Source organism: Penicillium arizonense, assembly GCF_001773325.1.
Source record: "Penicillium arizonense strain CBS 141311 chromosome Unknown PENARI_contig018, whole genome shotgun sequence".
Taxonomy (NCBI): Eukaryota; Fungi; Ascomycota; class Eurotiomycetes; order Eurotiales; family Aspergillaceae; genus Penicillium; species Penicillium arizonense.
The window spans coordinates 362,930-389,956 of record NW_019173295.1 but is presented as its reverse complement, the minus strand read 5'-3'; the positions used below and the strand labels follow the sequence as shown (position 1 = coordinate 389,956).

General features: G+C 49.7%; 10 protein-coding genes across 10 annotated transcripts; 7 read left to right on the top strand and 3 right to left on the bottom strand.

The window, feature by feature from the left end:
* Window positions 1-585: 585 nt before the first annotated feature.
* PENARI_c018G04806 (C2H2-type zinc finger protein) lies at window positions 586-1,728 on the top strand (the record flags this gene model as incomplete). Its single annotated transcript, XM_022634553.1, has 3 exons — window positions 586-1,019; window positions 1,080-1,558; window positions 1,610-1,728. The coding sequence occupies 3 exons, from the start codon at window positions 586-588 to the stop codon at window positions 1,726-1,728; spliced, it is 1,032 nt and encodes a 343-aa protein (XP_022485613.1).
* Window positions 1,729-3,482: 1,754 nt separating this feature from the next.
* On the top strand, window positions 3,483-3,727 carry PENARI_c018G02013 (uncharacterized protein; the record flags this gene model as incomplete). Its single annotated transcript, XM_022634498.1, has 2 exons — window positions 3,483-3,582; window positions 3,723-3,727. 2 exons carry the CDS (start codon window positions 3,483-3,485, stop codon window positions 3,725-3,727), a joined length of 105 nt encoding a protein of 34 aa, XP_022485549.1.
* Window positions 3,728-5,269: 1,542 nt separating this feature from the next.
* On the bottom strand, window positions 5,270-6,606 carry PENARI_c018G01551 (putative plasma membrane SNARE protein (Sec9); the record flags this gene model as incomplete). The annotated part of the gene is made up of 2 exons (XM_022634487.1): window positions 5,270-5,329; window positions 5,386-6,606. The coding sequence occupies 2 exons, from the start codon at window positions 6,604-6,606 to the stop codon at window positions 5,270-5,272; spliced, it is 1,281 nt and encodes a 426-aa protein (XP_022485534.1).
* Window positions 6,607-6,744: 138 nt separating this feature from the next.
* PENARI_c018G02332 (Sec1 family protein) lies at window positions 6,745-9,230 on the top strand (the record flags this gene model as incomplete). The annotated part of the gene is made up of 5 exons (XM_022634502.1): window positions 6,745-6,794; window positions 6,845-7,016; window positions 7,064-7,259; window positions 7,483-7,694; window positions 7,740-9,230. 5 exons carry the CDS (start codon window positions 6,745-6,747, stop codon window positions 9,228-9,230), a joined length of 2,121 nt encoding a protein of 706 aa, XP_022485588.1.
* Window positions 9,231-9,426: 196 nt separating this feature from the next.
* Window positions 9,427-12,847, bottom strand: PENARI_c018G09565 (telomere length regulation TEL2 family protein; the record flags this gene model as incomplete). The annotated part of the gene is made up of 6 exons (XM_022634635.1): window positions 9,427-9,910; window positions 9,971-10,687; window positions 10,734-11,283; window positions 11,335-11,421; window positions 11,471-11,821; window positions 11,872-12,847. 6 exons carry the CDS (start codon window positions 12,845-12,847, stop codon window positions 9,427-9,429), a joined length of 3,165 nt encoding a protein of 1,054 aa, XP_022485557.1.
* Window positions 12,848-13,026: 179 nt separating this feature from the next.
* On the top strand, window positions 13,027-14,578 carry PENARI_c018G09265 (NEDD8-activating protein UBA3; the record flags this gene model as incomplete). The annotated part of the gene is made up of 6 exons (XM_022634629.1): window positions 13,027-13,070; window positions 13,125-13,226; window positions 13,277-13,282; window positions 13,339-13,418; window positions 13,474-13,770; window positions 13,827-14,578. The coding sequence occupies 6 exons, from the start codon at window positions 13,027-13,029 to the stop codon at window positions 14,576-14,578; spliced, it is 1,281 nt and encodes a 426-aa protein (XP_022485552.1).
* Window positions 14,579-14,834: 256 nt separating this feature from the next.
* Window positions 14,835-16,072, bottom strand: PENARI_c018G05864 (DNA-directed RNA polymerase core subunit RPC40; the record flags this gene model as incomplete). The annotated part of the gene is made up of 3 exons (XM_022634570.1): window positions 14,835-15,803; window positions 15,874-15,978; window positions 16,028-16,072. 3 exons carry the CDS (start codon window positions 16,070-16,072, stop codon window positions 14,835-14,837), a joined length of 1,119 nt encoding a protein of 372 aa, XP_022485528.1.
* A 405-nt stretch (window positions 16,073-16,477) lies between these two features.
* On the top strand, window positions 16,478-18,020 carry PENARI_c018G04565 (NADH-quinone oxidoreductase subunit D; the record flags this gene model as incomplete). The annotated part of the gene is made up of 3 exons (XM_022634544.1): window positions 16,478-17,140; window positions 17,208-17,928; window positions 17,983-18,020. The coding sequence occupies 3 exons, from the start codon at window positions 16,478-16,480 to the stop codon at window positions 18,018-18,020; spliced, it is 1,422 nt and encodes a 473-aa protein (XP_022485612.1).
* Window positions 18,021-21,632: 3,612 nt separating this feature from the next.
* On the top strand, window positions 21,633-22,637 carry PENARI_c018G10464 (uncharacterized protein; the record flags this gene model as incomplete). Its single annotated transcript, XM_022634653.1, has 1 exon — window positions 21,633-22,637. The coding sequence occupies one exon, from the start codon at window positions 21,633-21,635 to the stop codon at window positions 22,635-22,637; it is 1,005 nt and encodes a 334-aa protein (XP_022485527.1).
* A 1,587-nt stretch (window positions 22,638-24,224) lies between these two features.
* Window positions 24,225-25,121, top strand: PENARI_c018G05101 (SAP domain-containing protein; the record flags this gene model as incomplete). The annotated part of the gene is made up of 1 exon (XM_022634560.1): window positions 24,225-25,121. One exon carries the CDS (start codon window positions 24,225-24,227, stop codon window positions 25,119-25,121), a length of 897 nt encoding a protein of 298 aa, XP_022485604.1.
* Window positions 25,122-27,027: the final 1,906 nt, after the last annotated feature.

Sequence of the window (27,027 nt, the reverse complement as noted above, 5' to 3'; positions counted from 1 at the left end):
AAGAAGCCCCGCTGGCTTGAAACAGAGGAGAACCGTGGTGTTATTCTTGGCGTCTCTTTCGGTCTTTGGGGCATTTTTTTTTCTTTTTTCAGACACGGCACAGAGCATTCCCCCCTTGAGTCTTGTTTTTGGTCTTATTTGGATTATTACTGGTGTGTATTTACCTGGCACTAGACAGCCAGGTTAAGCAATTAATATATTTAAAGTATCCCCGTACTGGTTAGTGTAGACTATAAGGAACTATGAGACATAGTAAGATGGAATAGAAATAGAGGACAATGGAAGAAGATAAAATCAGAATAATAGGAATAAAATAAGGAATAAAATAAGAGTAAGAAATAAGGAATAAAATAAAGGTAAATTAGAGAAATAAAAAAAGGGAAAATAAAATAAAATAAATAAAAAAGAATTACAATACACGTATGGATCTGCAACCCCCGACGGGACGTCGTCAGTGGCACTGCTATATTGTCCCCTTCATAAGCTTCGCCGATCCCCTTCCCCAGACTACTTTCTACTTTTTCTGATCATCGGGTCTATCACTCTCTCTTTTGACGATCTATATCCTTCACAATAACATCCTCCATGACGATGGTTATGGAAAACCAGAACCGCCCTTATGGCGGCATGAGCTTCGACAGCGTCTACCACAATCCACCGCAATTCACGGATCCTTGGGCACACTCTACATCGCACTCGACACCTCCAGTCTACGCGACCTCCATGGGCAATGGCGCTAGCCTGCCCATCAAGGAGGAGGTGAACCGCCCTGGCATGTCCATGCCATACCCCAGCATCCCAGTTTCCGCGCCGTCAATGGTGCCAGGAAGCACCTACGCGACCGGCTATGGCCCAGAGGTGATGGGCATGCAACATGAGGTGCCGCGCACAACGTTCGACCATGCACCTTCCTACACCACTGCCCCGCCTATGAGCAGTTACGCGCCGGCTAGCTATGCGCCTGTCAGCTACGCACCAATCCACCCCTCGCCCACAGACAGCCGTCGCATTTCGCACTCGTGAGTGAATCTTGATTTACTCGAATCGCGCAGGAAAACCAATTCTAACACTGTATATAGAGATGCCCGCGTTGGCCCCTCACCCGCATCCGCACCCACCTTTGGTGATGCGCTCGATGCAAGCCGCGGAATGGTCGCTCTCAGCCAGGACCTGACACCGCGCAACATCTACGGCCCTGGCCCTCGCGGTGCGCGGGGCTCAGCCGATTCCTACGGTTTCCCCTCGACGCACTCCTCAACCTCCTCTATCTCCTCCGGCGGCAACTACCCCTACTACAGCGCCTCGGTCGGCTCAGTCGACTCCTCCGTGACAGACTACAGCTCCACAACTTCCGAGTCTTACGAGTCGCGCACTCTCCCGCGACCAACCAGCCTCTTGGCCGGCAGTGCTCCCCCAGGCCCTCAGTCCATGATGAGCCAGTTCAGCTCCAAGATGCCCTCCAACACCCAGAAGAAGCACAAGTGCAAGGTGTGCGACAAGCGCTTCACGCGTCCATCTTCGTTGCAAACACATATGTACAGCCACACTGGCGAGAAGCGTGAGTTTACCCAGATATTCGCATTAAAACACTGATACTAACAAAGTGCAGCGTTTGCTTGTGATGTTGAAGGCTGCGGGCGGCACTTCTCCGTCGTGTCAAATCTGCGCCGACACAAGAAGGTCCACAAGGGCGAGAAGGACGCCGGCTCCGGCGACGACGACGAGTAATCTCGTTCTCCATACGATCTGACTCTATTCTTTCTACTCGAAGCTGTCAACCCCTTTGAGCGTGCTCTCTCTCCCTCGAACTACTATGCGCTCAAGGCGCCAAATTGCCTATCCCGCCGCAGAACCGTTTCCCCTTTTACCCCCCGAGTCCCTCCCATGATCCAACTGCGTTGGCATGGCTATATTAGTGGCTCGGGCTTTCTCGTCTCCTTGTACAACAGCATGGACCACACATTTTCTATTCTCTATTTCACTCCGGATACATTTACCAATCGGAGAGAGAACTCCTTGATACCCCTTTTTCAAAAGGACTGCTTTGGGAATATCCGGCTCGGTTCGAGCTTTTCTTTTTTTTTGGGCAGAGAGAGTCCTTTTTTCCATTTTCCCTTTCATTATTTCTTTTGTTTGACCCACGTTACGACCATAGAGGTACCGGCTGGATATGCGTTCCTGGTTTTTATTTTCATTCTTATTCTTTCGCTAGACCTGGGCGTCACCTTTTTGCTGTTTTTCGATACCATGGGCTTGTGATGATGCGATGTGCTTTCTGCTTTCTTCTGGGACCCTTTTTTTCTGTCTGGTTTTTCTCTTCTACTTATTACTTTCCCCATTTTGTACAGGCTGCATTACTTTACTGCACTTGTTCATTTTTTCTTCTTAATCTTCTAGCCTGCATGGCGTGTCCTGCATGGGTTAGACCTATTACATTTACACAAATTTTTAACCTTTCACTATTGGCCCCTTGCCTCCTTTCAATATATGCCGCCCTTTAGCTCTAGCTTGGGGCTTTGTGTCTGTTTTTTTTTTCAGGGTCGTTGATTGTTTCCACCGAGTTACGTTTGAGCGATGACAGGTTCTAGTGTTTTTGGGTTGGTGTTGGTTGATGATATACCCGCATAGGTGAAGCATTGTTAAATTTCTTTTTTGTTAACTAAGCTGTGGCCGGCTGAGTTTGCCTCACTGTCGCTATAGTATAACTATATTGTCTAATCTATTGAGACAAACCTCCAAACTATTTTTACAATGACTGTAGTTCCTGTGCCTTGTTAATCTACCTTTGACACCCTTTCCTTACAGCCATCAAGCTGTCTCCAAAACATCCATCCTATGTCAGCCCTAACTCGCCCCGCCCTCGTAGCACGACGCCCAAACACAGCTCTAGCAGTCAAATCAACCCCTAAGGATCATTATCGCAAAGAGCCCCTAGTATCTCCCCAATCTAAACAGGATTCATAAACAGAAACGGCGGCCGATAATAGGCGAAGCCTAAACCGACTTAGGAACGACTAACCTTAGTCTCCCTTAACCTAACCACGCAGGCTCCCTTATTAACCATATGAATAGAATCATTGAAACAACCTAACTTCCAGAATTAATCCCCTCTTATTAGAAAGTTCAACCCTCTCGCATATCCTAGTTAGCTTCCCAACCAATACACCCTTAACTCTCACGATATGCCCTAGGTAATACTAGCTTCTACCAAACGTCGCCGGCGACCTCACCTAACCCTTGATTTCGGAAGTTTTCTCGTAAATATAGGAATCAAGTTCTATTTCGAACTTCCACTTACTTTCAGCTCTTCCTCATTTTCAACTCTCCACCTCACCCTCTACCCGTTGGCTGGTATCCTCATGCCTCCTCCTATTATCGGTTTGTTGAGTACCCAGTCGCCAAGCAGTTTCAGCCTGAGCGCATCCTTTATTCCTTCATGATGCTGATTGTCCTCTCTTATACACTATGCTTATCCTATCCACATGGCTGACCACTACGACCTGATCTGGAGCATTCACCGCGCTGATTTCCGAGTCCACACCTTCATACAGTGGGCCTTTTTGACCTTTGCCACGCCGGCCAGTATCTTAATAATATGATCCACGTCACGCTCTGACTTGTCTTTGGTTCCTGAGAGGTTCTCCGTGAGACTTCCATAATCAAAGAGAGGATGGAGGTACGACCATACTGCTTGTTTGGTTTTCGAGGCAGCTGATATCCAGACTAGATGCGTTGAATACTGAAGTGACAGAGTGATTGTTCGCTAACTTGACATGCTTCCCCATCGTCCCCTACCCGAACTGCGCGCCTGGAGGATTTTAATGATCTTCCTCCTTCGCCAGCGTGAGGTGCACTGCGTGCTAAAGCTGCCTCTGCCGGAGTGTCACACACTTCACAGTATGGTCAGGGTTGCAGTCTCGTTGATCTGGGCGAACCAGGTTCTCTCCGACGAGGTCCAGACTGATTTCATGATACAGCTCCTCGCTATGAAGAGGGATCCCCGCATCAACAAGGAGAGAAGATATAGATGCGATACATTCATCATGGGGATTAGAATGGTGGATGGTGGTTGGGGTCACACTGAGCCGTATGTTTCCTACGCCGGCCTACGAACCTCTTGAGACTGAGCAACATGAGATCACAAAATTGTTCATTGTGCGCCGATTCCCCTCTCCGAGCTATGGGCTAAACCTCACTCCTTGTACCCCAGAGCGGATACCTGGCTTTTGTATCATTCAATTTCGCGCACTGGGAGGATTATGCTTGGTTTGGGATTTAGATGGTAGGCTAATGTCCGGTAATAACGAATTTTGCGCTGGTTATAGAGTCACTTTGAGTTTTGTAGTTAGGTCTATAGCTGGTGTATCAGAGTTTACTTTTACACCTGCTATGTATACGACGCCCATATATGCTTTTTCCTTTTGCTAGTCCTTTTGTCTCTTATCTTGTGTTTTTATCATAATTCCTTGTAGAAGGTGAAGCTGTTGAGTACTCGCATACTTGGTTGTAGGAAATTTAGGATTTGATGCTGCTTTTCACTATTGTTACTGTAGGATCGGGATCGTGGATGGAGATTGAGGAACGGGTTTGGCTTATGAGGCAATTCGCTCATAGGTTAGGTCTATGAAGGTATGGTGGCAACTCTATAAGGGAGGTCTACATTGTGTGGAAGGCCCTCGATGTGAAAATTCGAATGTCTAGAATTCGGGGGAGCTTTCTATTAAGATTGTCGTTGTGGTTGGGTAGGTTGGGGAACTGAAAGGGTCTGAGTACGTTTTCGCTGCCTATCATTAGGATGTCTTTTTCTTTTTTTTGCTTACGGTTTTGCATGGGGGATATGTGTGAGATGTGAATGTTGGCTTCAGTGTTCATGATAGACACTGCACATTTTAGGGCTTCGGTTCTCCGCGTTCCCCACTCCCCGCAGTTGGAGTGTCGATCGTAGCTTGCATGGGAGACATAAGTTGCATTGGACATAAATTCGGTGTTAAATGTTCAGGCAATCGGACGGGACAGTGATAAAATCTAGCTATTGCATACCCATCACCTACGAAGAAACTTGTTATACAATGATAGCAATGAAATTATAATATTCGATATTCAACAAATATTCTTATTACTCCTAGCCTTAGTCGAGTTTCACACCGTAACAAGCAGATGCAGGACCACCCCAACGCCAATTTGTGATCTATGCCAATGGAAAGAGCACAATGTAATTACTGAGCTCGACAGCACCAGGCATATCGCAGCTCCATTGATAATGGCACCTTTAGTGAATACGGTCCAACTTCGCCCGGTTCATGGCGATCTGATCGTCGACGAAATCGCTCTGCAGACAGTTAGTCTCACGTTCAAAAGCATCCTGAGGTATCTGGAAAAACTCACCTTGCCCATGATACGCTCCAGATGTCTGTTCTGCTCGTCCAACTCCTTGCCAGTAGCCTTGGCAAGACCGTTCAGACGGCCAGTGGCGCCACCGAGCAGATCCAGGTTCTGTTCAATCTCATCCTCCAACGCCTCATCCTCGCTATCCGCCTCGAACTGGTACTTGGCACGCTCGGTAACACTGGCCTTCTTGCCCTTGCCCTGCTTGCTCGCATCGCGCTCGATATCACGGAACACCCGGTCCATACGCTGGTTGGTGGAGTGCGCCTCGGACCGTGTGCCGTCACGGATATCACGCTCCTCGCGGTGTGTGTTGAGAACTTTCTCATCACGCTCGCGCCGACGCCGGGAGGCGGTAAATGGGTTCGCTACATGCACGGCGAACATGCTCTTGTTGAGCGTCTTGAGTTCCCTGGCTTTTTCTTGGGCAATGCGGCCCTCGATGGTCGCCATGTCCAGATTCTTTTCGGTATCGTGGATCGACTCGCCCTGGGCACCTAGACGGGCCAATGTGGCGCGACCGGTCTCTTCAGCCTGTGCAGCGGCACGGAGTGCATTCCGCGTAGACGCCACATCACCCTGCTTGACAAACCGCATCTCCTGCTTCACGCCCTGGATCTCTTCCTCCTCCTCTTCCTCCGCGGTCAGCTGGCGGTCCTGGAAGGTCGCCATGCTGTACTCGTTGCTCCCGCCACCGTAGTTATTCGCCGGGCCCTGACCTTCAGAGTAAGGCGGGGGCGCATTGCCGGGTCCATTCTCCGGGGTGCGGTTCTTAACGCCTCCGAACAATTCGCTGCGAGCTGCATCCGCAGCCGCGGGGTCATTGGGATCCGAACTGCCCAGACCGCCGTAGCCACCGTTTCCATACCGCGAGTTCGATCCCGAGGCCGAACTGCCAGCGCCTGCGCTGTTTGAGCCGAATCGGTCACTGCCATAGCCGCCCTGGTTGCCGAAGCGGTTGGCGGTGTACCCGGAAGAGTACTTGTTGTCGGAGGGGATGTTATGCGGGCTGTTCGACGCGGGGCCTCCGTTGGCGGCGGGGTGGTCGGCAGGTAAGGGGGCGACACCGGCGCCAATCTTGGCTTTTGTGTAGGGGTCTACTGGAATTGGTTGGGCGTAAGGGTTGGTAGGGGGAGTTGGGCTCTTGTCCTTCTTGCGCGAGCCGAAGAGTGCTCGGCGGCTGGAGTCGTCGTCGCCATCGGATTTCTTAAACAGACCCATGATGACAGATAGGATAAATTGATGAATTAAAAGAAGTGAGAGCGCAAGAACAAGAGAAGAGAAGAAAAGAAAAGAAAGGAAGAGGTGAGACCGAAAGAGAAAGACTCAAAACGTGAGACGCCTTCAGGGGAGTCTTCAATGTCGAGAACGCCGCCTGATGGTAAGTTACATACCAACGGTACACAGCAGTAATTTCCAAACATTCAATACATGACCATACCAATACCTGTTACATCAGCAGTGGCAGTGCACTAAACCGCATGCGGGCGCAGTGGCACTTCACCTTCTGTTTATTTTTGGCCACTTGGGCTATTTCTGGCTGTTCTGCTGCCTGGGAAGAAGAGATGGGGTCTGATGCTGATCACTTTAGAGACAAGGCCAGGAGGGATCTGCTGACTTTACTCGAAGCCGTGAGTTCCCCTTGAATTTCCGGCGATCAGCGCTAACTACTGTCCAGACCCGGGGTAAGAAGAACCTCGTCATAAGCCAGGAGCTGGCTGGTCCAGTCGGGCTGTTTGTCAAATTCTCAGTGCTCCAGGAGTATGGTGTGGACCGGGTCTTCCTGCTGGAAAATGCAAACATCGACTCATCACAACGCAATGTGGTGTTCCTGGTTCGTGGCGAGAAAGCTCACCACGTTCGAATTGTGGCAGGTATGGTTACTTCATGTTTATACTCTGCTTTGTTCGGTTCAATATCTCGGCAATGGGGCATCATGAGATTACGCAGATGCTTCCTACTCTATGTGGTCCATTGAAATGTCCCTATATTGATTTACATGTTTCATTTTCATGTCCTTACTGGCTTGTTTCATTGGCGTTCTTTCCCGCTTCCTTCGAATGAGTGCCATCAGGACGAGCTGACATTTCGTTCTAGAACAAATCAAACGCTTGCAGAATAATGGCAACGTTGAACATGAATTCTCTATCTTCTTCGCTCCCAGGCGGACTCTTGTGAGCAATGCGGTTCTGGAGGAGGCGGGTATCATCGGCGACGTGAATATCGCCGAGTTGCCTCTCTATTTTATGCCCCTGGAACAGGATATCCTGTCGCTAGAGCTAGACGAGTCATTTGGTGATCTTTACTTGGTACGTGACTTGACGATTGGTGATGACATTTCTGACATGTTACAGCACAAAGATCCAGGATGCATATTCCATGCCGCGAAGGCTCTTATGGGCGTTCAACAGCGTCACGGCTACTTCCCACGCATTGTTGGAAAAGGCGACAATGCCCGTCGTCTAGCAGATCTATTATTGCGCATGCGAAAGGAGCTTGATGCCGAAGAGAGCTCCGGATTAGCCGATCCATCTGCACGAGGACTCCTGCCAAGTGCGAGTGTAGAGAACTTGATCATCATTGACCGGGATGTGGACTTTGGCACAGCTCTTCTCACGCAGCTCACATATGAAGGTTTAATTGACGAATACGTCGGTATCAAGAACAACCAAGCAGATGTTGATACAAGCATCGTAGGGCCTGCACCTACACCCCAGTCTCAAGAATCATCCAAGTCGCCCCAACAAGCGAAGCAGGGTCTAAAAAGGAAGATCCAGCTCGATGCCTCCGACCAACTATTCAGTCAGCTCCGAGACGCTAACTTTGCCATCGTGGGTGATATCCTGAATAAGGTGGCGCGTCGCCTGGAGAATGAATACGAAAGCCGCCATACCGCCAAAACAACAGTCGAGCTTCGAGATTTTGTCCAACGCTTACCGACCTACCAGCTGGAACACCAAAGTCTTCGAACCCACACCAACCTCGCAGAGGAGATAATGCGACTCACCCGATCTGAAACCTTCCGCAAATCACTAGAAGTCCAGCAGAACAACGCAGCAGGCGCCGACTCCACATATCAGCACGAGACTATCGAAGAGCTTATCGCCCGAGACGTCCCATTGAAGACTGTCTTACGACTCCTATGTCTGGAATCCTGCATGTCAGGCGGTCTCCGCCCACGCGATTTAGAGAATTTCAAAAGACAAGTCGTGCAAGCCTACGGCCACCAACACCTCCTCACATTCTGGGCCCTAGAGAAAATGGAACTTCTCCAGCCCCGTTCCTCAGCAACGACCATGCTCCTCCCTACATCCGGCGCGCAAGCAGGCACAAAGACAAATTATGGATACCTGCGCAAGAACCTCCGTCTCGTTATCGAGGAAGTAAGCGAGAAAGACCCGAACGATATCTCATACGTCTATAGTGGATTCGCGCCGCTCAGTGTCCGTCTGGTTCAATGTGTCCTGCAGAAACCGTACATCCTCTCGCTTATCAAGGGTGGTTCACCCGCCGCGTCGCTGAATACTGCCAATACGACTTCTCCTGGCTGGCTTGGTTTCGAGGATGTTGTTAAGAGCGCTCGTGGGGCTACCTTTAGCATTGTGCAGAAAGGTGACGATAAGGCGGTTAGGGCGCGCCAGACTTTGAGTGGTAATTCTGCTACTAAGGCTGTGTATGTTTTCTTCTTGGGTGGTATTACCTTTACCGAAATTGCGGCGCTTCGGTTCATTGCTGCTCAGGAGGCGCCGCGGCGGAAGATTATTATCTGCACTACTAGTATTATTAGTGGTGATCGGATGATGGAGGCGGCTATTGAGAAGGGTAGCTTTGCTAAGGCGGAGTGATTCGATTAAGGCTTAGGTAGTGATAAATAGTGATAATGATACAATATTTTGATATCAGCAAAGGTTCTGAAGTTGGGACATATGTCCGACTCCCTCAGAATGGAATATTCAACTAAACGCTCATGGTTCTAGAATAGGATAGATACCGTAGATCATAGGCCATGAGAACTGTTCTCGATATCAACAACCACAACCACTAGTAGTTGAACCCAGAATGAACACCCATCAGCCGCCCCTGATACCGCTCGATAACCTCGCCAAGCCGAACCATAACACCAGCAGAAAGAGTACGCACCTGCTCCTGCGGATCGGTAACGGCAGAAGTAGGACCAGCCCTAGCAGAAGAAGCCGGAGTCCGATCAAAGACCTGAGAAGCCCACTCGCGCAACTCAATCACCTGTGACGCATACTGTGTAACCAGACGTTCCTCGCCGTTCGAGCCAGATGCGATGTTCAGATCGACTATGGCGAGGAAGAGAGAAAGGAGTGCCGCAGTTACGGTGGGCTCGTTGGATGCTGCTGCTGTGTGGAGGGATAAGAGGAGGGAGAGGGTTTCGTGGGTTAGACCTGGGAGGAAGGGGGTGTGGGGGCCTGTCGTCGAGAGGATAAGAGATAGTGTTTGAAGGAAGAGGGTTAGGAGGTGGGGGATGAAGAATGGATTGTAGGAAGGGGAGGAGGAGCTGGGTGGTGAGGTTAGTGTGTATTCTTCAATGGGACGCGGGTGTAGGTATGTGACATACGATGAGAATTGCAGCATCATCATTTCGAATCTGCCTTGCATTGGGAAGAAGAATCCTTCAGCAAGCACTTTGTGTAGATCCTTTACTGTGGCATTTTGGCGTTTGGCATCACGCTGCTGGCGTTTCTTCTCGACTTCCATGCGCGATGAGAAGGTGCGCACTTTGAGAGCGTTTGGGCCGGTCATTGCGTCTGCCGCATTGGCTGCGAGTGGCTCCAAGGATGCGCGAGACATTTCTCGGGTGAGCGTTGCGATGGGAGAATCATTTTGGCCCAGATACAAGGCTTCCAGGGCAGGCGGCAGCCTCTTGGATGGAAATGAGGTATCGCCAGTACTTGGTAGGTTAAGCGCTTTGGCGTCATCTTCTCCATTACCCGCTATCTCACGGGCACTCAGACCCAAGGCTGTAAGAACAGCCGATCTCTGGACTTGGGAGATGTCTCCATCGAAGTAGATCGCAGTGAACCAGCGGCCCATTTTGAGTGGCTGGGACACGATTAATGCAATCATGCTTTGTAGGCGGGATTCATGGAATTGCGGGTGGTTATTGTCGTTTTGGAGACCCACCATAGTGAGTGCTAGTTCCAAGATGTGCTCCTCAAGTTCAGTCCCGAATCCTATCTTGCGCCGGATTAGTGATGGAGCTGTGGTTATGGCGAGGTGATGACGCTCGATATGCTCCGTGTCTCGTAGGCCAGTAATCAAATCACGGATGTACCTGACTTTGTTAGCACGGTCAGTCGAAGGATGGAGTGAGTACTTACACAGGAGCTGTTGGTTTGTTACGTTGGATCAACGTAGGGTCATCGTCGGAATCATATGCATCATCGTCCGGCTTCTCATATGGAATAAGATCTTCATCTTCGTCCTCGTCTCCATTTTCAGCCTCATCGCTGTCTTCAATTTCCTCGATGGCAACGATTTTGCTTGTTTGAGGACGGGAAGACGGTGCCTTCGGCTTTGGTGCAGGCCTGGGGCGAGTTGGTTCTGACTTTGCTGGAATCGCTTCTTGCAACGACTTGATGGATTCGAGCGAGCCGCTCTCATCCTTGGTTTTGGACAAGTTCAGATACAACTTGACTTCCTCGCTCTGCATTTCCTCAAGGTCGAATTTGAGAACCTTACCTGGTTCTTCGATGAGCTCAGATATGCCTGTTCCAACAATCATGCCCAAAAGCCGTGCTCTGTTCGAGGAAGCAGCAAGTCGATTGGAGACTGCGTTGAGATATGCTCCTGAGCGTCCTATCTCCACCACTCGTGCTGGATCTAATCGATGAAGGTGCCCTACGGCAAGAAGGATCACTTGTGCAATGGCTAGATGGCGTTAGAATACAACCGATAAACGAAACACGAGTTCCGACGTACCATTTTGAACAACGATAGGGATATGCTTGATAGAGAACTTGTCGCCAAATTCTCCCAGGCTGCGCAGGACTAGTTGCTTCAGCGTATCTACTAGGATGTTAGTGTCTGACCTCTCCAGCAACACGACAAAACTTACCAGCATGGCTACTGAATGAAGCCAATAGCGCACGACGTAAGCCTAACGTGCTAATTGAACCGCCTTGCGATTTTGAGAGCCATTCAATAACATGGCTTTGCAAGTCGGGTCGATTAGAAATAAGAAGGGAGCACAAAGCTGCCACTCCCTTGATGGTCTCCAAAGAGGTAGCTGACTGACCCATCGAGCCGGACAGATCGTCGGAAAAGTGCTTCCGCTGAACATCACGGAAGATTGCTTCTAAAAGTGAAAGCTGCTCTGCCTGTTTGAGATGGTCGAGGAGGAGGCCAAAAGACTGCGGCGAGCATTGCTCAAAAAGCAGACCCGAATAAATCTCTTTGATCAATTGATCTGTCCGGTGTTAGTTTGAGTCCACATCGCGATCATCATTCCAAGCTTACCGGTGTACCCGAGGCTCAGAGCTCGCCCGGTCAACAAAGCCACCGAGGCCCAGTCGCTTTCGTTATCGGGAGCGAGCTTCAACGTCATGTGAGAGATGTTGCGGCCAAGCCATGACGCATACTGAGATCCGGTCCCCACCCAGGATATCGACGATAAAGAACTCGATTCATCAACAACAGTGAGAGCTTCAGCTGCTGTGGATAGAATTTTGCTGGCGGCGACAAGCGAGACAAGCTCTCTCCACGTAATTTGCTGCCGAACCTTGTTGCCAGAGACTGCCGAGATATCCGTCGAGAGACGCAGCAAAAACTCCTTTGGTTCTAACAAAGCAGCGAGGACAGCTAACAGGTCTTTGATGACGAGTGGGGTGCTCGAACCCTGAGCTTCTTGGGCGGAAGCGCGGGCAATGTTAATCAGGTGTCGTACTTGAGCCACCAAGGCACCAAGTCCTGTGATGTTACTCAGACATCTCAACAGCGCTGCTCGAGCTTTGGCATCTTTCCCTTTGCTGTCTTTGGTATCCAGCAATCTCCAATGATCTGGAATCGTGGTGCTGACTAACACTTGGAGAATCTGAGCTGTGACAGGACTGGCAATTCGGAGGTCGAAGTCCTTTGTGGCTTTGGATTTGCTGAAAGGATCAAGAACTGTCAAAGCGGCAAATACCTGGTCATGATCAGGATTGGACTTCAGTAGATCTATGATGTGACGTGCTGATAGATTATCGAGGTCAAAGTTGTGTTTTGATGAGACATCCTCGCTCTGGACTGTGGTAACGGGTGTCAGGGAGAATTCAGGATCCCGCCTGACAGATTTCACTGCCGTCAAAAGATCGTCCATTTTCGAGAAGAAGGCCTGAGGAGATGAAGGGTGGAGGTGAAGATTCCAGTATGCGGGCGGTGCACGTGACGCCAATCGGTCTTCCTGCCCACCGGCGTTGTCACTTGCAGCCAGTTTGTTGTGAGTGACCTGCATACTTCTTGTCGTTTGGAAGAGTCAAAGAGTGTTTGTAACTGAGAAGATTATTCACAAGAGGTTTGCCTTTATTTGTTCCTCGTTGCAGTCTTGTGTTGATCATCGACACTCGGAACGACGCTTGATACTGCCTGGAATCATCTACTCTCATTCAATCACCCAACAAGACTATTCTCAAAATGAACCCGGAACCTACATTCGCTACGAACGAGCAGAGCCGATGGTGAGTTGAACGAGTCAGACGGTGCTTGATCAGACACTCTCTAATGCCCCACAGGAAGTCCCTCTATAATGTCCTGAGCAAGCCTGGCCCTTTTGCCGATGAGGACTGGGTCCCTGGCCAGGATACCATTGATGCTCTGGAGTCATCAAAAATCCTGTGAGTTGTTGTATTTTCCAACACAAGAATTCCGCTAACGTTGACCACAGGGTGATGTTCGTCCATATCGCATGATTGGTATTTTATTGACAGACAACTGACTTCAATACAGTGGAGCTGGTGGACTAGGATGCGAAATCTTGAAGAACCTGGCTCTGTCAGGATTCAAAGACATCCATGTCATCGATATGGGTATGTGCTTCCAATCTAAGCCATTTGAGCCAAGACTAGATGCTCATACCAACAGATACCATCGACATATCGAATCTTAACCGGCAGTTCCTCTTCCGCCAGGCAGATATCGGTAAGCCCAAAGCTGAGGTTGCCGCCGCTTTTGTCCAAAAGCGAGTCAAGGGTGTCACCATCACACCTTACGTCGGCAAGATCCAAGATAAAGATGAAGATTATTACATGCAGTTTAAGATTATCATTTGTGGTTTGGACAGCATCGAAGCTCGGCGCTGGATTAACTCTACACTGATCTCGATGGTCGATATGGAGGATCCTGAGAGCTTGAAGCCCCTGATCGATGGCGGAACAGAAGGTATGGCCCCATTACCAAACTCGAGTCAAAAAGCATGTTTCTGAACAGCCAAAAAGGATTCAAGGGCCAAGCCCGTGTCATCCTACCCACACTCTCGTCATGCATTGAGTGCCAACTTGATATGCATGCTCCTCGTCCAGCAGTTCCTCTCTGCACCATTGCCACCATTCCACGCCAGCCTCAACACTGCATCGAATGGGCGCACCAAATCGCATGGCAAGAGAAGCGAAAAGATGATACCTTTGATAGTGATGACATGGAGCACATCTCATGGGTATACAATGCTGCTCATGAACGAGCGCAACAGTTCCACATCCACGGTGTCACCTTCCAAATGACCCAGGGTGTGGTCAAGAACATCATCCCAGCGATCGCTTCAACCAATGCCGTAATTGCCGCGTCTACCACGTCAGAGGTGCTCAAGATTGCTACCTCTTGCAATCCTTATCTGAATAACTACATGATGTACGCCGGCGAGGAAGGAGTCTATACTTATACTTTCGAGGCGGAGAAGAAGGCCGACTGTCCTGTCTGCGGAAATCTTGCTCGGAAGATGGATGTGGATCCTAACATGACATTGGGCGATTTCATTGAAAGCCTCGGCGAGAAGGCTGAGTCTCAACTGAAAAAGCCTAGCATGCGGACTGAAGAGAAGACCCTGTATCAGCGCTTCCCACCTCAGCTCGAGGAACGGACTAGACCTAACCTGTCACTCAAGCTGAAAGAGCTGATCGAGGATGGCCAGGAGATCGCTGTCAGTGACTCGGCCTATACCATCGACTTCCGTTTCCGCCTTAACTTCAACTAAGTTCACTTGCCTTATGCAAGATCACGAAAATCATATAACCCATGACCAGAATCATGTTTAGCCTTAGTTAAATATGTGGAATTCCAAGATAGTTATAGGTCTTCTCTTTTCCAAGACAATTACCATATCAAGACTCCAGCCTCGTGAAGCGAAGCCCTGACCGAACTTTTCGTAAATGTACAGCGCAAACGCAGTAGATATATCCAACGCCAGATAATGCATAAAATAGGGTGCAGCAGACAGGAAGACCGATTGCTTAAGCCATCAAATCGGTCAGACCCCTTTTCCAACGAGCACACTTGAACTTCAGCACCTTGACGGCCTCCAAAAAGAGAACATCGCTCTCGAACTGGCCGGTGCTCTCCACATTGAAGATGAAGTGATCCCGCACCCGTCCCAGCTTCACCTTGCCCTGGAACTCATCGTAGCGCAAGCACTCTCGGCTGACGGTATCCTTGAACGCATCCTTCACAACGGCCTTCTGCTCTCCTGCATGGCCCTCGTACCCGCTTCCACTGCGCGCAGCCTCAGCGGCGGTAACAGGCTCAAGGCCAATCACTCCCTTAGGGAAGCACTTGGCAAACTTCCTGGCATCTTCGCCGATAATGGGACGCTCGATCTTGATATCGGGGAGGAGGCGGTACGACGCGGTAGCGACAGGAGAGAACTTGGCGTGATCAGCACCAATACCCTTGACACAGTGCAGTTCCATCTCGATCTTCTGGCCGGGCCGGAGCTTGGCGATCAAGATATCCGGGTTGACAGGCGCGATGGCACCGTCGCCGACGAAGAAGTCCTCCTGACGACCGACTGGGTGGAACATGAGGTCCTTGGCGTAGACGTGGGCGTTGGTATAGAGCTTGCGGGGGTCCTGTTCGTCCTTGTCCGCGTACTCGTTCTTATAGCACTCAACGTCAAGGCGGAGCACAATGGTGTTGAAATCACAAGCACCGCTGCCGGGCTCATCGTCTGATTCCTTCTTGACCCAGTGCATCCAGTTGATCCCCTCCACGGAACCCTTGAGCGGGATCAGGCCCAGTCGTGATGCGAGGACTTCGTCTTGAATAACCGAAGTGTTGTTGTGAATGAAGCAGTCTTCGATGGCGATGGTCGGGATCTCGGCCATGAGAATACGGCGGAAAGCATTGGCGACGGCGGCGTCGAGTCCAATTAGCGAGAAGGAAGACTCGAACCGGTCATTGCGGTGGAACTCGACCTGGAAGCCCTGTTCGTTATAATCGTTAGATGGGCTCAATCCAGCAATTGTAGCTTGCTTCTGAAAATCCAGCACTTACATTCTTGAATGTATCGAGCGCCCACTCATGCGACTCACCTGGCCAATGACCGGGAAAATCTGTGGAGGGGATGTTGGTAACGGTTTCCGGGTTGATGCCGATGATCTGAGACCATTAGTATTGAAAATTGAGTAGTATGGGAGTTTAAGCTTACACGGCGACGCTGCAGCTCCTCCTGCGAAGGGACAAGAGGCGCCATGGTGGGCAGTATGTGAGTCTGGTGAAGGTTGAAGGTAAAGTCCGCGATCACCGATAAGAGGAATTTCTCGAAGCAATTTTCTGTGTGGCCTGAGGCAGCAGATGGTCTTTATTCCGTGTGCTGCAGGAGGTGGTTACATAATCATTTATGTGAAAATGCTAGACACTAAGCCACATACAGCCTAGTCCAACACTAACACCAACACAGTATAGTGACCCTCATAGGCCAACCAACGCACGGCTGATGACCCAAGCAGCTCGGCACGTGATGTCCCAAAATGCGCGACTCCCAACTTCGTTCACCAGGTTTCCTACCCGTAGCGAGCCATCTCCACCCATTGAATGCGGCTGGATTGAGGATCATCTCCCCTCTTTTCCCTCTAGGACCCTCTACTCTCCATCCTCCATGGCCGCATCTTTCGCTCGCCTGGCGGGCAATGCGCCCAAAAGGCTCTGCCTCCGCCCCTCCTCGCTCAACACATCCATTCCTCGTTCCCGCTCGATAGCCACCTCGGTTCCTCGTCGTCAAGCCGAGCCTACCAGCTACCAAGCCACCAAGCTTGTTCAAACCGACCCGACCTTCACCCATTTCGCCAACAAGGGTGCGCCCGAGGACCCCGAAGCTGCCGCTCTGGAATCTGAGGCCGAAGGGATTGACCGCAAGATCCGTCACTACACTGTCAACTTCGGTCCCCAGCATCCAGCTGCTCACGGTGTGCTCCGATTGATTCTGGAGCTCAATGGTGAAGAGATTGTTCGATCCGATCCCCACGTCGGTCTGCTTCACCGTGGTACCGAGAAGTTGATCGAGTACAAGACCTACATGCAGGCCCTACCTTACTTTGACCGATTGGACTATGTCTCTATGATGACAAACGAGCAGTGCTTCTCCTTGGCTGTCGAGAAGCTGCTGAACGTTGAAATTCCCGAGCGTGCCAAGTGGATCCGTACTTTGTTCGGCGAGATGACTCGTGTCCTGAACCATCTCATGTCCGTCCTGTCCCACGCTATGGATGTTGGTGCATTGACTCCTTTCCTGTGGGGTTTCGAGGAGCGTGAGAAGCTCATGGTGAGTACCCGGGCCTTGCCAATTGGGTCCGCCAAGACATGATATGCTGACGTTTCGGGTGCTTTAGGAATTCTACGAACGTGTCTCTGGTGCCCGTCTTCACGCTGCCTACGTTCGCCCCGGTGGTGTCTCGCAGGATATTCCTCTCGGTCTTTTGGACGACATCTACCAGTGGGCCACTCAGTTCGGTGACCGTATCGACGAGACCGAGGAGCTGCTCACGGATAACCGTATCTGGAAGGCCAGAACCCAGGGTGTCGGTGTTGTCAACGCTGCCGATGCGCTCAACATGAGTTTCACTGGTGTTATGCTCCGTGGCTCTGGTGTCCCCTACGATATCCGCAAGTCGCAGCCCTATGATGCCTACGGCCAAGTCGAGTTCGATGTTCCCGTCGGTGTCAACGGTGACTGCTACGACCGTTACCTCTGCCGTATGGAGGAGTTCCGCCAGTCCCTCCGCATTATTCACCAGTGTCTGAACAAGATGCCTGCTGGCCCCGTCCGTGTGGAGGACTACAAGATTTCCCCTCCTCCCCGTGCCGCTATGAAGGAGAACATGGAAGCTCTCATTCACCACTTCCTCCTCTTTACCAAGGGTTACTCCGTGCCCCCTGGTGAGACCTACTCAGCCATCGAGGCCCCCAAGGGTGAGATGGGTGTGTTCCTGGTCAGTGACGGCAGCGAGCGGCCATACCGCTGCAAGATCCGTGCTCCTGGTTTCGCTCACTTGGGTGGTTTCGACCAGGTGTCTCGTGGTCATCTTCTGGCTGATGCTGTCGCTATTATCGGTAAGATCTCTCTTTTCAATGACCATATAAGCATAACTAACATTGACTCTCTAGGTACCATGGATCTGGTGTTCGGTGAGGTTGACCGGTAAACATATTGGCAACGCAATAATAAAAAAGAAAAACAAACCCCGAAGAAAACCTTCAATGGCACCCTCTTAGATGGTTAGATTCGCCTGTGCTGGGGGACAAATCAGAAAAGAGGAACCACCTATTTCCTTCCTCAATGTGATCAACCCTGGATCTTTCGATGCTACCCAGGGGATACCAAATGCTCCATGTTTTCTTCCCATGGCGTTGTTCTATTATGTCCTGTCCGTCTCCTTTGTCTGTTTTTTCTACTACTGCTTCATATAAGCCCTGTGTATAGTGAACATTTGTTTCTTTTTTCGAGATCCGTTTCGAGTGTAGGGTTTGTAGGGCTAGAGATTTGTCTAGACCGGCAAAGTTACGTTGCAAATATGTCTGCGAACCAATGCTATGTCGATATATATCGGGACGGGGCTATTAAGATATATATGCCCACATTGACCGAAATAACCGAGAAGTAACCAAAATTAATTGCACACAGTTTGTATCTCAATTAGCATTAAAGCTAGAGGCTTGTTAGCAATCTACCGGAAGTCGATAGGATTTCGATTTAAAGAAAGTCTCGTTGTCACGTTCGCTTCTCAACGTGGACAACGGGAAAATCACTGTCCAAAGAAGACAAACCAGTAGAGCATTGAATCCAGCATGTTAACTATTTTCTAGATTGATCTTAATATGGCCCTCGCCTACTTACAAGTTATACTGCTCGGCAATCCCCGCACCGAGGTTGGAGTATGCGATGATCACCGAATCGGCTATATGCCAGTGCACGAGATACAAAAAGATCCAGCGGGACAAGTAAATTCACAAGTCGCATAGATCGGGATCAAAAATTTAAAGATGGGCGGCCAATCAACATACTCTTCTTCATCAATTATATACCCTAAGTGGTTTGGGGGCTCTGCATCCTGCATGGCTGTGCTTGTTTCACATCCTTTGGATCTAAGTGAGTTTGCCTGCCAATCGTTCTGTCTTTTATCAAATTCACTAATAATTCTAGTCAAGGTCAGAATGCAGATGGAACCTGGTGGTGCGAAAGCTGGCACTTTCACTAGCTGCGTTCGAATTGTTCGGGGAGAGGGTGTACTTGCACTTTATAATGGGGTAAGTTGGAACTATTAGATGGATAGAAAGCAAAGGCTTATACTTCCAAGCTCTCAGCAGGTTTCATGAGACAGTGTAATGCGACGATTCTTTCTTATCTCTTTCCAGTTGATACTTACTGATACTTACCTACTCGACAGTAACTTATGGCTCCGTCCGCATCGGCCTCTATGAAACATTGAAAGACAAAGCAAAAGCGAACAACTTCCCCGCATCACCTCCAGTGCTTGGAGTTTTAGCAGGTATTTCTGGGTTCGTCGGCGGAATATTCGGAAATGCCTCAGACATAGGCAATATCCGAATGCAGAACGACGGCTCACTGCCTCCCCATCTTCGCCGGAACTACCGACATGTCTTTGATGCATGGGGTCAAATTAATAGACAGGAAGGTTGGAAGGCTTTTGGGCAAGGATTGTGGCCTAATGCTTTCCGCTGTGGTTTAATGACCAGCTGCCAGCTTGCTTCCTATGACAGTTTTAGGGAATTACTAGCAAGAACTACGGGTATTGATGGTAATAGCCCTGGACTGCAGGTGTCGGCTTCCTTCTTGGCAGCGCTAGTGGCTACTACACTATGCAGCCCGATCGATGTGATCAAGACACACCTTATGGGATCATCGGAGAAGCAGGGAATCTTGGGGGTCGTCAAGGGATTGACGGCAACAGAGGGAGCTAGATGGATATTTCGAGGATGGACTCCGAGTTTTGTCAGGCTGGGACCACAGACGATTGCAACGTTGGTACTTTTGGAACAGCACAAGCGGATATTCAGGGGGTTGAAGGAAACAAGTACCCAGGCGATCGCTTTATAGAAGAATTAATAGATAGCCAATTTAAACCAGCAGACTTATAAAGACTCATTAGCAAGGTGGATTGCTCTCCATGGTAATGCAACAAACACTGTATGCATGCTGCATTGGGCAATCAAACCAAAAAAAAAAAAAAAGGAAGAAAAAAAGAAAAGAAAAGAAAAGGGAAATACGCGCAAATTTGGTCCTTTCAAGAGCTGCAAGGCCCTAAGAACTATGTTTCGTGTATTTTGGACTTCAGAAGAAAGGGGGTTGTGCTTAATTCTTATTGATATTCAAAAGTGAGTAAGTGAACCGGCTATCGAAAGAGGCCAAACGCTACATAGATTTCACGAGTTTAAAGTGCTCAGCTGTCTTGTATATGAATTGCTGAAGGAGCTTGAAGTTGACTATTTCCAAAATTCATACCGTGCATAAGCCTGACAACCACTTCATTGCTTCAACCGTGATGCCCTCATCCGCATACGTAATATCGACCCAGGCTCTTGGGTCCTACTCATGATTTTGCCACTAGACTACTGCTCAAACTGTTATGTTCTCGTCTCCATAGTTGGCTTGTTCACTAAGTGTCCCCATTGGGTTCAACCGGGATATAGTGCCAGGATTTAGCAGAGATTGATCTTTCCTAGGGATAAAGAGGCACTAAAAGCGATGCCAAAGGAGACGCAGAAAGAGACGAAAAACATTTTAAAGCATGACTACTCGCACTAAGATAAACTTACTGTAATATCCTCTACGCAGATGACAAGAATCGGAGGGTGTAGGGCTGGAGATTATCCAAATGCTTCAAATAAGTCACTGCGTGGTCTAGTGTGCTTCCGTATTATCACACCCGGGTCTACAGTGCCTGAAAATGTGGCTTGGAAGGATGTTATGGTATGACTAGGAAGAGAGAGCCAATAATGCGCGGCTGGTGCATCGCGGTTTAGCCCTGATGTTGAATCGACGGCCTTAGGTCGTCAACCCACGATCCCATCCCACGATCCCGGGATATAGATCGTTTACACTTTCGAAATTATCTCCCCTTCTCAACGCCCTTCACCCATTCTTCTTCCTGGTCCCTCTTCCTTGAGTCTTCTTGCATCAGGTACTTCCTTTTAGTACTATTCATCATAGCCTTGACGTGAGGCTTCTCCTGAAATTGATTCCTTCAAGGGTTTGATGACAATCGCTTCCACCGTACACTCTGCTACCCACTGGAGCCGCTCTTGAACCGGATCTCCCTAATCAGGTATGATATCAAGGCTTTTGGTCTTCCAGTACGATGACTGACTCGGAAGTTTTAGTACTGATTCAAGTCTTCGTGCCATCGATCGTACAAGATTTCCTTGACCACATCTTCACAATCTCGATCGTACCAGATATCGTGAACCACGTTGCTTCGGCATAAACCCAAGATCATCTTTCAAATCTATCCCCTTGAAAAGGTAAGTTCTGGAAGAACATTATTAATGGGACTTCAGACAGGCTGACTCGGAAACGTCTAACAGGATCCCTCGTCTCGTTTCATGCAGAAAAGAGACCGTTGATATTGAGACACTTTATTTTCCCGCCAGTGAAATCGACTGCGCATCGTCTCTTGCTCCAAGGTCCAAGGTATGCATGACAAAATTATCCAATATTACTTGCAAATAACTAACAGTTCTAATCGTTGAAGAAAAATTCCATGAACCGTCGAGTCTGTCGAAACAAAGTTGATACAATGGCGGACACTCCCAACCGCGACGATGCCCTAATCCGCGAGAATATTCAAGAACGCGGAAACATTCAAAGCCACGAAGATGTTCAAAGTGGTGAGGATACTACAAGTCGTGACGATACTGTGAATGGCATGGATTCTCCAATTCAAGCGGGTCTCCAAAGCCATGAAGCGACTCCAATTCAAGTGGATTTCCAAAGCCATGAAGCGACTCAAAGCCACGCAGACACCCAGCACAATGAGGACGCACAAGGCCACCAGGATGCTCGAAACCAAGAGCAGACTGAGATTAAAGGAGATATTCTACGCAACGAGACTGAGCAAATGTCTCCCCATTCTCCAATTCCTCCTTTGTTCACCCTCCCATTGGAGCTACGCCACATGATCTGGCGTCAGCTGATTCCTCGCGGCTTGTCAATTGAGGTCTCGCGCCGCTTCCGACCCTTCGGGGTGGAACCCCTAGTCTCGACCTACGACTGGGACGCCGAGGATCTGTTTGGCAACCAGATTCCTCGGTGGACAGGTATCCTCACCATCTGCAAGCAGATGAGTGAGGAGTGCCTCGACATCCTCTACGGGGAGAACCTATTCGAAATCTGGGTGGCCGATGATGCAGAGATCAGCATGAAGAGGTTCTTTGGCAAGGCAAACCTCCGACGATTGCGTTACGTCGTCGCTATCTCTCACACGGCCTCCGGTTTCGATAAGGGGACCCCCAAGCCTGACCGTCACTTCTGGGAAACAATTTTACCTGGTCTGACGGATTTCAGCTGGAGGATGGAGGCCCCGTCGTCCGCCTTGGACGACGAGTACCTTCCGGATGAGAAGATCCAGGGAATGTGGCGGGAGTGGACTGATACCCTCCTGACCTGCTTCAGTATGGGTCTTCGAGGCCGGACAGACGTGGATCTTGGCTATGAGGTGGGCTATCCAACCGAGCGGGTGGTTAGGATCAAGCGGCACAGCATTGAGTTCCGGCGTGGGCCGTTTGTGGCCAAGAGAAAGTGAGTATACCTGGGCCGGGGAGTGCCCCCAAATGTTTGTGTAACTTCTAGTTAAGAGAAGAATGAGAGAGAGAACGCTGAATTTTCACTTGCTTTCATGTCACTTTGTAATGACTTAGTCTGAGAAGTTTGCTTATTTCTGGATGTAGGAATGTTACAGATCATGTAAGGGTAGGAAATAAGAGCGGATGCCTTAAAGAAAGCGAAACTATTAAGATTAATTGATAGTAGGGATGGCAATGTATATTCATGATGGGAATCACTTTAGAACTGAAATTAGGGCTTATATCTAACAATTCTTCGTTAGTGAATAAGGGGCTATTCTATTCCTTCAAATTGTTTTTAGCTTTAGGTCACTTAAAAATAGCAAGAAGAAGCTATATAGGAAAGTGATATATGACCAAGAAGTCAAGTTCTTATCTAAACGGCTTTAGGAATGCCGACTTACATGACCCAGTCTTATAGTATCTGAGGTTAGCAACAGACAGCCAGAACTTCTATACATAAAATCTGCTGTAATCTATAGATATAAGGAACATTAGAGTCTAGCTTTGAAAAGAATAGATGTAGGAAAAGAATGAGAAGGGACGAAAAGCTGCAGATTTGCAAGCATGAGCAAGAAGGCGCTACTACGCCTTTGTTCTCTCTATACCTCTGGTTTTCGTTTTCAATACTGTTCACCAATCATAAGAATATTAAGAACAAACCAATCAAGCCACTGTATTATTTAATATGCCCTTGATAGCCATAGCATGCAAATTTGACTTGGAGAACTTATACTTCAACTGATGCCTGAGGAACATAAGGTGGCGTCACAAAGTTGTGGCGCAGTGCATGCAGGCCACGTTTTCTCCCAACAAGCCCTGTACAACTGGCAACCTCTGATTCGGACATAATATTGAGTATCTGGATCAGCTGTGTCATTGCGCATAGTCCAACTTGCTTGATACAGCCTCTTCTTACAGCTTCTGCGGCGTGTTGATCTCTGCATGCACGGGCTACACTGCCAATGATATCTGATTTCTACTGTATTCTCGTATTGCTTGACTGGAGATCCGGGGATAACCGATCTTCCTCGGCAGAAGAAGGAGAAGAGTCATATTGGAGAGTTATTTGTTCGGAGTCGCCGGGCCATATCTGGTTGCTGGTTTGCAAGTCCAATGAATTGCCTAGGCGTACATCTTATTATGCATAATTGTGATTGGCGGACTTTGTAGCCAGTGTAAACGAGTAAAACAGGATGTTATAATGTATCCCCACGTTTTCATCTCAATAGCTATTGAGGGCTGAATAGGGTATCGTGTTAAGCCACCAATACTTTTTACATTGCATATCGCTATGGCTCCCACGAAATGGAGATGTCTAATGTAGATTCGATCGATTCCACTGTTAGAAAGACATGAATACAAGTGGCCAGTGCAGTTGTCATATCACGTGACGACCCTGGACGCGCCCCCATTGTCGCGTTGATTGTCCTCTCCGTCCATTCGAGTTGTCTGGCCCCACATCGCATTCCTAACCTCATCTTTCCCTCTTCCCATCTCCGAATCCCCTCACCTTACCTCACCTTACTACATCTTCCAATCGCAACATGGCGACCGACTACAGCAAGAAGACCAACCCTGAGTTGGTCGAGATCCTCAAATCTCGATCTCTCCCTCACACCGGTAAAAAGGCCGACCTGATCTCGCGCCTCCAACAAGACGACGAAAGCAAACCTGCCGATGCTGCCGCCGCTGCTCCAGCTCCAGCCAAGACTGACGCCGCCGAGGATGTCATCGACTGGGACGACGAACCTACAGAGACTGCCGTGAAGCCATCAACAGAAGCCGGTGCCGCAGCCATTGCTGCCGGTGGCCAAGGCGCTGTTGCCAACCCCGTCGCTGTCCCCAACCAGAAACTCGATGAGAACCCTGCCACGACCGATGACCTGAAGGTCGAGTCCACCGGCGCCGCCGCCGAAGTCGCCGCCCAGCCTGAAGCTGCCGTCGAAGAGAAGCCGGCTGTCGACTACACTCGCGGACTGCCCGCGACAGAGCTAGAGGCCGAGTTGCAGAAGCGCAAGGCGCGCGCCGAGAAGTTCGGCATCATCGAGGATTCTGAGACAGCATTGAAGGAGGCTACGAAGCAACTGGAGCGCGCAAAGCGGTTCGGTACCGGTGCCGAGGCCGAGATCGCCCCCGGTGCGGGTGTTAGTCGCCTGGATCAGGCACTCCCTGACGAGCGGTCTCGCAAGAGGGGCCGCGAGGCTCGCGCCGACCAGGGCGGTCGTGGAGGCAAGAAGCGCGACACTGGCCGGAATCGTAACCAGCGACGCGGAGATGGAAACCGTGGAGATGGGAACCGTAACCGCGATGGCGGAAACCGGACCAATGCTGGTGTAAAAAAGCCCAACGCTGGCAATGGGAACAATGCTCCCAAGAACTGGAGTGAGAAGGACAATGCTGCTATGGAGGCTCGCAAGAAGCGATTTGCCGCTGCTGCTTAAGTGTACTTGCTTCTGGGTCAATCATCATTTACTTCATGGGCGTTTGTGTGTTGAGATGCTACTGGGAAATTTCGAGGCCATTTAATTCGATTTGTTTTAATATATGTGAATCTAGAAAGCTTTCTATATGTTTCGTTCCAAGTAGAGAGTAGTCAGCAGAGGTCATCCCCAGGGCCAAGGTTGGAATCCTTGGAGCTTCGAAATCTCAACTCTTACACAGACTCAAAACTCAATCACCTGTTCTTCGCGGCGCTCAGTGTTAATTCCCCGGTGACGGCGAAGCTGAGTACTGCATTAGTCGCTTGTTCCTGCAGCAGCGCTCCGACCACTCGCAGCTTAAGCATGACCCAGAACGTGACTGCTGTGCTTGAGATCGACAAGCCTCAACATTGAGAGAACTCGGGTCTGAGCACGCACTATTCTCTACGAGGAAACCGCAGGTATTTGAAATGGCATGTTCTGGCACTACGACTTCAAGCTTCATTGCCAGCATTACCGCCATCCCCACTTGGCTCAGTTCCTCCCCGCGAATCGCAATCCGCAAGTCACCTTTTTTTTAGAATTGGTGGCTTCAAGCTAACATCCGATACTCCTCTAAGGCCTGTTCATTGCTCGATCGCCCAGTGGGCCATCACAGCCCGTCTCCACATCCAAGGGTGCTCGAACATTGAATTCCTGGAGAAGACATGGGCTTCCCGAGCTGTCACTGGTCTGTGAATCTTACAAGGCTACCGATTAGACTCGCCCCCACCTGCAGCGACCTCTTTACGTCCAGTGGATGGCATTCCCTGGTAAAGGCTCGGCTCGGGCCTGTTCCAAACAGTACGCAACTCTGGATGACCGTTGAGAAATCTTAGCTGAGACTCGATGTGTCTCAAACGTGATGCGGGTGGAAATGTACTGTTTCGGGAAGATGTGAAGTGTCCGGCGCCTAGTCGAACACATACGTCTCTTTGCATACGCATGGTCCCTTGAAACCACGTTGGGAAATTCTCCGAATGCACGGGGAAGGCGTGGAGTTACGGGAGTTGCAAAAAAAGGAAAAAGTATAAATGAACAAAGGAAAACTCTTCGCGTCGATCATTCGAATCATGGATTTGTCTTCAAATCGGCGTCTCCGGATGTGTTGGCAAAGAGGCGAGAGAGACGCGAGCAGACTGGTTGCCAACACGGGGTTGCTGCACGCTCAGCTTGAATGTACACCGCTCACCTGCGATCGGGTCAAAATTTGACGATTCTCCACTGAGTCAAGCCATGCAACACCCCTGTCACGTTGTGTGCTGATACAGGACTGCTTTGCCGCCGGGAGCCGATACCGTCGAGCCAACGAGACGCCTCTTACTGAGATCCCTGTGGGCCTGGTCGTTAGCCATGTGTGCGTGCGCAACGCATCCCGCTGGGGATTGCCCTGGTTATTTGTGGGAGTCACCTTTTTTGACTTTGGCCCATCCAACACTAGTTCGCACAGGCTATCTGGTCTTTTTGACAGGCTCGAAATTGTGCAGTCTCGACTCCCCCGATCTCGTCACAGAAATAGTTATAGTGTGCCAATGAGAGAAACAGCCTGGTTTTGTGGTATCGGGGCTGCCGTGCAAACCCTTCTATATGGTGCGGTACAAGGGGTGGTTTGCCCCCACATCGAGGGGCATTTCTAGTCAGCACATAAATGCCTGCAGCCTTAATAATTATCGGGTTTCTCTCTTCGTTGTCTTTCAATTTATTTTTGACCTCTGACGTGGCTGGAAAACCCTGAGATCCAACGCCACATTGAGTGTGGCGAAGCAGCTGCAGCTTTTAGGCTTCGCCGATCCAAGGTGACTTTTCCCTGACGTTTACTCACGGACTTTTTGTTATACTCTTAATACCCTGCTAATATCTACTTCTAGTTCTATGACTTTGAGATACC